Source organism: Mastigoproctus giganteus, chromosome 2, assembly GCF_048544385.1.
Source record: "Mastigoproctus giganteus isolate SK-2022 chromosome 2, ASM4854438v1, whole genome shotgun sequence".
NCBI classification, from domain to species: Eukaryota; Metazoa; Arthropoda; class Arachnida; order Uropygi; family Thelyphonidae; genus Mastigoproctus; species Mastigoproctus giganteus.
The window spans coordinates 37,294,300-37,306,385 of NC_143576.1; the positions used below are offsets into that span (position 1 = coordinate 37,294,300).

The following is a 12,086-nucleotide window of genomic DNA, read 5'->3' on the forward strand; positions in this document are numbered from 1 at the left end:
GCTAATGTATCTTTAATTCACAAAGGGGGTTCAAAGGGTGACACAAATAATTATAGACCTCTTAGTGTAACTTCTCTTCAAGGGAAAATAATGGAGCCACTGGTTAAAGAGGTGGTACAGAATTACACAGACCAAGACAGCAATAATAGCTCAGACACAGCATGGGTTTATTAAGGGGAAGTCTTGTCTGACCAATATGATTGGATACTACGATGTGGACACAAAGTAATTGGATGCAAAAAATAATTTTGATATCATATACTTGGATTTCAGGAAAGTTTTTGATACTGTTGGTCATGGTATACTGCTGTACAAATTGGAGCGGTATGCCATTAAGAGCAAGTTAATGCAATGGATAAAGGCATGGTTGAGTGGGAGACGGCAGAGAGTGGTAATAAATGGACACTGCTCTACATGGACTAATGTTATTAGCGGAATCCCTCAGAGTTTGGTACTAGGCCAATTGTTGTTTTGTGTATTTATCAATGATATCAATGAAGGTATATCGGGCTTAATGTCCAAGTTTGCAGATGATGCAAAGGTTGGCAGAGTTGTTAATAATAGGAAAGACAGTGCTACTGCAACAGGATTTGCAAAAGTTAGGCAGATAGGCTGAGAAGAGCAACTAAAGTTTAACACTGGCAACTGCAAAGCACTTCGTATAGAAAGCAGTAACCCAAGAGAAATGTACCGACTGTGTGGTATTACACTCAAGGAGGTGGAGAATGAAAAAGACCTGGGGGTAATTATCATGAAGGTCATGAAGTTTTGTCAATGATATGTAGGAATTTTGCTAGCAGAGACAAGGACGTGATTATTCCTTTGTATAAGGAAATGATCAGGCCACACGCTGAGTACAGGTCTGGAGGCCTGATTTAAGGAAGGATATAGAGTTGCTAGAATAAGTACAAAGGGCAACAAGATTAGTGATAGGAACAAAGGGACGCATTTATGAACAAAGGCTTAAGTCCTGCAAGTTGCAGCATCTGGAGACTAGGCACCTGCAGGGTGATCTGACTGAGGTGTATAAGGCCTTGATTGGTTTGTGCAGGCTCAATGCTGATGGGATACTTCCGCTTGCTCAGATTAAGAACCTGAAGGGGCATAGATTCAAATTGAGGAAAGAAAGTTGTAGAATAGATGTGCAGAAGTTTGCCTTTAACCAGCGGGAATTCTGCTGGAACTCCACAACAGTTGTGGAAGTTGATAGCTTAAATAAATTTAAGGCTGAACAACAGAAACACTTGGAGTGACCGATGGGTGAAATTGGAAGGGTTTTTTTTTTGGCTGATGCTGTGTAAGCTCGCTTACTTGCATCATATGACTTAACTAAGGCTAAGTTACTGTACAGCACTGAGGATTTAGTAACGGTCTGGGAAATGATTTAGTAAAACAACTGAAAATGAAATATAAAAAAAACTTGACAATTTTATGACAGAACACAATATTCTTTGAAAATATTGCATTTGCATATGTACTGATGGAGCTCAGGCTTTAACAGGAAAGCATAAGCTGTTGAGGCTACAATAAAGAAAGTCACTCCTGAATCTAAGTTCACTCACTGCAAGTATTAACTGTGAAGGCTTGATTGCAAAAGCAATACCAAAGAACTGAAAACTGTTTTATATCAGTCGGTTAAGATTGTGAATTTTATTAAATCCAGTGCACTAAATTTGTGAATGTTCTAATTTTTATGCCAAGAGATGGGGAGTGACCACGAAAAACTACTGCATAGCAAATTTGGACGGTAGTACAGAGGGAAATCGCAAATGTACAACATTTGCGATTCAAAATATGAATTAAAAGACTATTTCTTTGATGAATTATGATTCTCTAGATTAGCATATTTAGCTGATATTTTTGGAAGAATTAATGAACTGAATTATCTTTACAAGGACCAAATGTGACTCTCTTCACTATTAGTGACTGTGTGCCTCCAATGATTGCTACACCATGCAAGAAACCAAAGAACCTTCACCCTGGGAGAACTTCATCGAGCAGTATTGAAACTCAAGGACAGGATTTTTTTCTTTTTTTTTTTTTTTTTTTATGTAAACCCCAAACACGAGAGGTATTAGAACCTATACTTAGTACCGTGCTTGGGTTGGAGCTTGAGAAGACGCTGCAAAAGGCATTGTTTTGATTGTATCTCATATTGTGAGTGCCTTCACAATGAGATAGGTGGTATTTTTTTTTTTTTTTTTTATGTAAACCCCAAACACGAGAGGTATTAGAACCTATAGTACTTAGTACCGTGCTTGGGTTGGAGGTTGAGAAGACGAAAGAAGATATTTGTTGACATTGGACTTGAACTTCTGTAGATTGTAATTTTCAGGAAATACGTATGAAGGAAGGTTGTTCCAGAAAACGGCAGTCGAATGAATAAAAGAGGAAGATGAAAAATTGGTTCTGTGAGTTTGAAGTTGGACAACTGCTTTTGCTGGAACTTTCTTAGCACCAAGATTCGTCAAAATCCTTCTGAAGAAAGATTGGTGGCGGCACATGTTTGGACCGTTTTGAGAGAGAGAGAGAGAGAGAGAGAGAGAGAGAGAGAGAGAGAGAGAGAGAGAGAGAGAGAGAGAGCGGGAACTATAGAAGCCAATTCAGAAGAACAGTGCCCATGGAAGTATCTGTAGAAGAGGAATGCAGCAGAACCACTACGTCTATGAGAGAGCTAGTGGAGAGACTCTGTTAGAGATGAATCATTAATTAACTTAACTGCCCTCTTTTGAATGGAATCAAGAAGCCTGAGAGAGGTTTTGGGGGCACCACCCCCAGATGTAGGAACAATATTCCATGGCAGGGCGGATTTGCGATTCATACAGAGTGAGCATCTGTTTGGAAGAAAAGTAACACCGAGAGCGAAAGAGAAAATCAAGTTTTTTAGATGTGGAGGAAGCAATATTTGTAATGTGCTTGTGCCAAGAGAGATTTGAAGTCAGGGTAATCCCCAAAAGAGATATATCATTTTGCCTAGAAATCGGAGTGTCACCAAAGATAAGCATAGGAGCAGAAGAATCCTTTTTGCGAGATATAATAAGACTGAGTTTTAGAAGGATTCAAATAAACTTAGTTGTCTTTGCCCCACTGGAGGATGGCATTTAACGAATTAGTAGCATATATTCAAGAAGTTGAGGCTGATTCAGCAGGGCAAGGTTTCACAAAATGGAAAATGGAATGCAATGTGCAATCATCAGCCAAATTATGAATAGGATTTCCAGTCAATGGAAGAAGGTCATTAATATACAAGAGAAAAAGAGTGGGGGAAAGAACTGAACCTTCGGGGACACCGGCATTAGTGGAGAAGTTAAAGACAGAGAGCCATCTACCATCACCCTCAGTGAGCAATCAGAGAGAAAACTGGATAACCAATTACAAAAAACAGTTGGCAAACCATAAGATGGAAGCTTGTTTAGAAGACTTTTATGCCAAACACGATCAAAAGCCTTTGGGATGTCAAGAGCAACTGCTTTCACCAAACGTTTCCATTGGATTTGTCCATAAATGGGTAACATAAGCCAGAATATCACCAGTGGATCGACATTGACGGGCGCCTCCGTAGCCAGGTGGAAAGGAGCAGCAGTGCATAGCACACGCTTCTTGATTAGACTGGGGTTTGAGCCCGTCACCACCAAATACGGAGGATGCGGAAAGGTCAGGGAATGACCACAGCATATTCCCGGAGCAATATGGCCTTAGTTGCTAATGCTCCTAAAAAAAATAAACGAAATAACAATTGACACTGACGGAATCCATACTGGCGATCATTGATCAGACAGAAATGTTTCTAGGTAGTTTAAAAGTTGGCGGTTAATTGATTTCTCCATTACTTGAGAAAGAGTAGAAGTAATTGTAATGGGACAATAATTGGATGGGAGAGATTTTTCACCCTTTTTAGAAACTGGCTGGAAATGAAGAAATTTCCAAGCATAAGGAAAAACATCTTTGGTATAAGAAAGTGAAAAAAGGCGGCAAAGAACAGGAGTAAGTTCAGGAGAACAGGTTTTGAGAATAAGTGGAGAAATACCATCGGGACCTGGAACTTTCTTAGCACCAAGATTCGTCAAAATCCTTCTGACGAAAGACCACAGGAGGCACTGAATGGAGTGTGTTGGGAATGGTGAGACGTGTTTTACCAAGATCATTAATACATGAGTTGGAAGAAAAATTGGATGCTAGCAGGTCAGCTTTATCCTTGGCTGAAGTGACAACGGAACTATCTTGTTTTGACAGAGGTGGAAGCAGAGATGGGCAAAAGTTGTGGCCAATAGCTTTGGCAAGAGACCAGAATGCTCAGCTACCATTAGGGAAAGAAGCAAGTTTTCTACTCTTAGCCTGTTCAAAATCTAGTTTGGACTGATTAATAATTGCTTTTCAATTGATGCAAGCTTTAGTGTAGGCAGAAAATGAAACTGAAGAACTGGAAACAAGCCAATTACAATATGCAACGTTCTTCTCTTGAACAGCCTTAGCACATTTATTAGAAAATTAAGGTTTAGATAAAGGACGAGATTTTAAAATGGAGTGTGGAATATAGGATTCCATTCCTGCAAGAATAATTTCACTGACGATCTGAGCAAATGTTTGCTCAGAAGTTTTTAAATAGTAATCCAACCAAGGAAGAGAAAAAAAGAAATCTCGCAGGTCATCCCATTTTGCATTCTTGTAATACCAAACAACACGAGGTTGGGAGCAGCCATGAGATAAAGGCTCCATTGGAGAAGAGACAATCACCAAGTTGTGATCTGAGGTGTGTAAAGGACCACTCACTTCGACCGTGTATTAGAAGGGTCGTTTGTGAGAAAAAGATCAAGCGTGTTGGCTGTATTATGGTTAGGATTGTCTGGTATTCTTGTAGGTAAATGAAGAATCTATGCAAGGTCATTAGTAATTGTAAAAGCTTCAGCATCTCGACCAGCTGTGTTGGTGTGACTAGAAAATGGAAGCCAGCTGGAGTTGTTAACATTAAAATCACCTGACTGTTAGGAAAGCTGGACTAGAGAAAGTCAAGTTGCAAAGAGAGGAAGTGAAAGAGAGGAGATTCCAAATTACCAAGCTCTGACAGAGAATATCAGAACGGACATATGCACAAATACCACCTTAGAGGCAAAAGGAATCATACAGCAAATTATTTGGGCAACTGAGATGAGCAGTAGTTGAATCAACTGATAACTGAGATTTGGCCCCCGCATACACACTACTCCGACTCTCTCCAGTCACTATCTGGCAGAGTAGATGTAGCAAGATTATACACTCCAGTCACTATCTGGCAGAGTAGATGTAGCAAGATTATACACTAGCTGATCCGGAAGCCTCCTGAAGAGTTATCAATATGTTTGGTCCGGTGTACTAACTAGCGGCCGGCCCGCGAACACCGTTTTAGAGCTGTACCCTCGAAATGTAAGGAAAATTGTATCTTGCCTTGATGTTCATCATAACCTCAAAATTCATCAGTCATACTTCATGATGTGTTTGGATACAAGTTTAGGATTTAATTTTGTACAGAAATTGAAATTTTATTGAAAGTAAATCTAAATCATGACTCAAACCAGAGCAGCAAAGCAAAGGGCTCAAGCTAATGGGAATGCTGTGGCCCAGGGGAGAACTGAGGGGGGCAGTTGTCCTCTGAATCACAGCCTTGTAAGATGCACTATTTGCTTGATGTTTGCGGAGCAGTCAAGTATGGGACATGATACTGCCATGGGGGATGTCTTTGTGTGTGTGCGATGCAAGGAGTGTAAGGAGATAAGGCGACAACTCAGCTTTGTTATGGGCCTATATGAGAGCTTGAAGGATAGGGTGGATGCCCTCGAAGGATTACAAGTGAGGGGCCCATCAAGCTCTCAGCTGCCCACACCAATGCCAGAGCTTGCACTTGGTCATCGCGGAACACAGCGGCAACCCCCAAGGCAGAATGCGCTGGTCCCAAAGGAACTAGTAGTTGTTGGTGACTCTATTGCCAGGGAAACGGGAAACATGCTTTGTAAAAAGGATAGGTGGAATAGGACCAGGGTATGTCTGCCAGGGGCAAAAGTTGATGACGTTGTAGAGCGGATATCATCTTTTAAGGGCACAAAAGGTGATATAGTTGTACACGTTGGCACTAATGACATTAAGAGTAGGAGACCGGCGGAATTACTTGACAAGTACAGGTCAGTGATGAAAAAAAGCCGTGAATTAGGGTTGAAATTGAAAGTGTCTGCAATTCTGCCCAGACACGATAGGAGGGAGTATATGATGAGAGCCCTGTCAATCAATTCGGCCCTGGAAAGATTGTGCAGGGCTCAAGGGGTAGAATTTTTTTCAGCCTGGTCTGTACTTGTTAACAGGAGAGACTGCTTCTACAGGGATGGGATACACTTAAATAGAAAGGGTGCAAGAATGTTTGCTGATGCTATCGAGGCAATGTTAGGTGGGTCGGAAAACTGCTAGATTGGGGGGATACAAGGACTAATAGATTAACAGTAGCCACTGGCAGAGGTGAAAGTGATTCTTGCACTGCTTCTATTGGAATGAGCCGCAGCCTGGAAAATAAGATGCAGGATATTTCAGAGACTGCTGGGAATCATTGGGGTACAAGTAAACACATGGGTTGTGTTAGGGTAGCTAAGAAAAAGAACAGGTGCATGTATACTTGTGTGTACACCAATGCTAGGAGTTTAGTAAATAAATTTGATGAATTTGAGGTATTGCTCAAAACATCAAAGGCAGATATTGTGGGGATTTCAGAGACGTGGTGTCACACAGATATAAGAAATGCAGAACTGGAATTTGGGGAGTACAATGTCTACAGAAAGGATAGACAGGATAGGAAGGGAGGAGGGGTTATGCTATTAGTTAAAAAACACATAAAATCCAAGGAAGTGAAGCCAGTCGACATCGCTGGACAGTGCAGTGTCGAGTCAGTTTGGTGTGACATAAGCATTGGGAGATCAAAATTGAGAGTAGGAGTGTGCTATAGGCCTAATGACTCTGATGAGTATAATAAGAAACTGTTCGGAGAAATAGAGTGGGCCAGTAAATCAGAGAGTCTTATAATGGGGGATTTTAATTTCCCAGATATTGACTGGAATTTGGGGGCTGGTCACTCACACAGTAGCAAGGCTTTTGTGGATTTATTGGATGATTGTTTTCTACATCAGCATGTTCGGGAGGCAACTAGAGGGAGTAATACTCTTGATTTGATTATCAGTAGTGATTCTTCATGCATTAAGAATCTGCAGATAAATGAACCACTTGGTGGCAGTGATCACAGTGTGCTGAAGTGGGAGTTACTCAAAGAGGTAACTACCATTAGGGGTAAAGGGAAGGGGTATTGCTTTCGTAAAGGCGACTACAATGGACTGAGACAGTATTTAAATTCTATACAGTGGGATCAACTGATGATATTGCCAACAGCAAATTCAAAATGGGAAGCATTCAAAGCACTTATCGTGGAAGCTACTAGGCTTTACATACCAACTAAGAAATATTGTTCAAGGTTTAGGCCTAAATGGTTGTCAGATGAACTAATGAGGCATATGGCAGAGAAGAAAAATGCATGGGATACATACAAATTAACACGTGACACGGACGCCTATGATAGATACAAGTTGATCTGTAACCAAGTTACAAAGGAGGTTAGGCAGGCGAAGGCAGATTACGAGAGATCCTTGGCAAGGGATGCGAAGAAAAACAGCAAAGAGTTCTTTACTTATGTAAACTCTAGAAGGAAGGGGATGAATCAGATTGGTCCACTTGAGATCGATGGGTCAACTGTTGATGACCCTGCTCGGGTAGCTAACAAACTAAATGAATATTTTGCATCGACATTCACACATGAGGAGTTATTCAGCGAGGGGAATGCCAGAGGTGTATTCAACTCTAGCAGTAAGCTAGAGAATCTTGTAATAACTGAGAGCAAAGTGGAGGAGAAATTGTTGAAGATAAACACAAGAAAGGCACCTGGGGTGGATGGGATCTATCCAGTTATATTAAAGGAGGCAGCAAAGGAGGTAAGCAAACCCTTAGCCATAATTATGAGAGCTTCCTTGGACTCAGGGGAGGTACCCATTGACTGGAGATGTGCAAATGTGACCCCAATTCACAAAGGGGGATCAAAGGCTGACACAAGTAATTATAGACCTGTGAGTTTAACTTCTGTTCCCGGAAAATTAATGGAGGCACTGGTGAAAGAAGCACTGCAGGATCATCTAGACAAGACTTCAGTTATAGCTAGGACACAGCATGGTTTTGTTAAGGGGAAGTCTTGCCTGACCAATTTGATTGGATACTATGATGCAGTCACAAAAGAACTGGATGCAGGGAATAACTTTGATATTATATACTTGGATCTTAGAAAGGCTTTTGATACTGTTGCACATGGAAGACTGCTGCACAAATTGGAGCAGTGTGGCATTGGAGGCAAGTTGCTGCTATGGATAAAGGGGTGGTTGAGGGGGAGAAGACAGAGAGTGGTAATCAATGGACACTGCTCATCGTGGACTAATGTTATTAGTGGAGTCCCTCAGGGTTCAGTATTGGGGCCTTTATTGTTTTCTGTATTTATAAATGATATTGATGATGGTATATCAGGCTTAATGTCCAAGTTTGCAGACGATACGAAGGTTGGCAGGGTTGTCAAGGACACTACTGACACTATGCTGCTGCAACAGGATTTGGAAAGGTTGAGCAGATGGGCTTCGAGGTGGCAAATGAAGTTTAACATTGACAAATGTAAAGTACTACATATGGGAAACAGCAACCCCAGAGCAACGTATCAACTCTGTGGTACTACACTGACAGTGGTAGAGAATGAAAGGGACCTGGGGGTGGTGGTGCAGGCAGATATGAAGTTCTCTGAGCAGTGCAGACGAGCTGCAAGAGTAGCTCATGGTGTATTGTCAATGATATATAGGAATTTTTCTAGCAGGGATAAGGAGGTGATTATTCCCTTGTATAAGGCAATGGTCAGGCCACACCTAGAGTACTGTATACAGGCCTGGAGGCCTCATTTCAGGAAGGATGTAGAGCTGCTGGAATGAGTACAGAGAAGGGCAACTAGATTGGTGAATGGGACAAAGGGGTTCTCTTACGAAGAAAGGCTTAAGTTTTGCAAATTACAGTGTCTGGAAACTAGGCACCAGCGGGGTGATCTGATAGAGGTGTACAAAGCCTTGAATGGTTTGAGCATGCTCAATGCTGATGGGATTCTTCCTCTAGCTCAGAAAAATCACCTGAGAGGGCATAAATTCAAATTGAGGAAAGACAGATGTAGGATAGATGTGCGGAAATTTGCCTTTAGCCAGCGGGTGGTTGGTGGGTGGAACAGACTTCCATCCCTTGTCGTGGAAGTTGATAGCCTAAATAAGTTTAAGGCTCAGCTGGACAGGTATTTCGAACGAACAGAGGGGTGAAGTGGAAGTGGTTATTTTGATTTATTTATGTTACTTTTTTTTTTTTTTTTTTTTTGGCTGATGCTGCATAAGCTTGCTTTCTTGCATCAAATGCCTCTACTAATGCTAATGCTAATGATGGAAGAGATGGGAAGGGTTGACTAATTGGGTTAGGTTGAAGGGTTGACTAATTCATCTCACAGTTTTAAAAACCATTTTTTCAAAAACAAAGGCAATTTTCTTAAACAATAACCTCCTGATTTAAAAAATTCAGCACTGGTAACAGGAGACTCCGCATAAAACTTAAGGCACACACATTAAAACATGCTATTTCTATTTCCACTCAATAGTAAATATATTTAAATAATTGCAGCATAATTATTTTTAGCTTAATATTAGAGTGGTGAGTAAAAATTATTTTTTTAAATATTATAGTTTTTAATTATAGTGTTTAATATTTTTTTGTTTAATTTTAAAGTGGTGTGTTAAAGAATTGACTGATTTAATAAGTTGTGTGCCAAGCAATTATTATTTGCTGCACAAAAATTTTCTGTTTTTCTTTTCTCAATATTTAAGTTTTTCTGTAATTAGGTGCAGGAAGTAATAGCTATCTCCACAGAATAGCTACTTTTAAGTGTCAGTTATCCTGAGAAAAACAATTACATTTCTATATAAAAATAAAATTAAAATATACCCACAAAATAAGAAAGGAAGAAGAAATTCAACAATTGATTTCAGAATCAAAGTTTTAATACATTCTATATATATTTTTTCAATTTGGTGTTATATTATTCATAATTCTATTTTTTATGTTTTCTGTTAATCAAATTAAACTTTCTAAATTATACCTCTTGTTCAACTTCTGCCTTAATATACAATGACCACAAAGACAGTTTACACTCGTTTAAATAATCCTTTCTCTTTGTAGTCTTCATATCTAGCTGTTGCAACCAATTAATGGTTAACTTCATTAAAATGTATTTATCTACACTGGATTCAGCACTTTCACTGTGATGCTAAAAAAATAAAATAAAAATAATAAAAAATTAAAATACAGAATAATTAATTTTATGGAAATTAAAAACTGATATGAAGTTTCCTATCAAAGCAAAAGCAAAATTCCGAAATTATGAAACAACAATAATTAAAGTTTACATAGTACAGTTGCATGTTTTTAAATGCCATTTAAGGTTCGTTGATAATAAAGGTTATGTAGTTAGAATTAGAACCAGAAGTAGAAAATGATGAAAGAAAAAAATAATAAAAAAAATCCATATTTTCCATATTACCTGACCATCTTTAACAGTTTGTATAGTCCTTACTTAATTTTATTTAAACTAGACACCACTGGCTGAAGGCAAATTTTCACACATCTATCCAGAAACCATCCATCCTCAATTTCAAATTAGGCCCTCATGCGAGTAGTCTGAGAAAGCGAAAGAATACCATCAGCATTGAGCCTACTCAATCATTCATACTGAAGCTATTGAGGCAGTGTTAGGTTGGTTGGAAATTAAATTACTTGGGGGAATTAAGAGACCAATAGGTTAACAGTAGCCGCAGGCAGAGGTGAAAGTGATTCTTATACTGTTTCTATTGGAATGAGCAGCAGCCTGGAAAGTAAGGTGATGGGGATATCAAGAACTGCCAGGAGTCATCATGAAAAAAGGAAATATAGGCAATCCTGTATTTCCTTTTATACATATAACACAGTACTTCTACAACACAGTTTCTCTCTAACATGTTTGATAAATGTGGCAATCCTCGCACAACAGTGTACTTATATAACACAGTTTCACTCTAACATGGTTAAAGAATTTCAGTAAACCTTGCATAACAGGGTATTTTTGAGCTTTTGTGTGGGGAAAACCCTGCTATTATGTTGGATTCAATTTTTCAACATTTTCACTATTTTTGAATCCCCACTGTTGATGCACTAGTCAAAAAAAAAAAAGTATTGAGAAATCCCTGAATGTGTGGAAAAATCTGGATTTCAAAGTTTTATTACTATTGGATCCAAAATATTTAAGTCATCCACACGTAGACGTTATGTTCCTACTAACCCCAACAAAATTGGAATTAGGTTAATACAACTTCTTTCGCCGACTGGGCTAGCTGGGTGGATATGATGCCTGCATGGCAACCCAAAGGTCACGGGTTCGAATCCCGCCTTGGGCTTGGATCAGATTAGTGCAAAAACCTTGGGAGGTGCATTATGGCCACAGAAGCCGATGCGCCATCAACTAACAAAAAAAAAAAAAAAAAACCAACTTCTTTCATTTAGCCATTATATTCCTCTTTTAAAACTCATTACATCGGAAAAAATTGATTCTGAATCTATTGAAGTAATGGAGGCATGGAAACATTCTCACAGAATTAATTTATGTTAACTTGTATTGTTAATACAAAGCTGAGTACAATCCTGTTTCGTTGCACCATGACACGAGGACAATCAAGTTCTGCATTTTGCATAGAGATAGCACTGAATAAACAGAATTTATTTTTATGTAAACAAAGCCAGTTTATGATAGCTACAACATAAATATTACACAAAACATGATTAATGTTTTGTGTAATATTTATGAGGTTTTATACACCAACTTCCATTCCATTATGAAGTTAACAGGAGTGCTTAGCTCACAATCATAATTTTATAGTCTTCGCTACTGAAAGTGGATGGCTTCAGAAAAAGGAACACTTCAATGGTTTCTA

General features: G+C 39.2%; 1 protein-coding gene across 1 annotated transcript in view; it reads right to left on the reverse strand.

Annotated features, from left to right (window-relative positions):
* LOC150089270 (spatacsin-like) overlaps nucleotides 1–12,086 on the reverse strand; it is a 445,059-nt gene that overhangs the window by 303,082 nt on the left and 129,891 nt on the right. Inside the window, exon 6 of the mRNA XM_090389929.1 lies at nucleotides 10,223–10,390. Within this exon, the coding sequence (XP_090246055.1) occupies nucleotides 10,223–10,390 (168 nt within the window). The remainder of the gene's footprint in view (nucleotides 1–10,222; nucleotides 10,391–12,086) is intronic.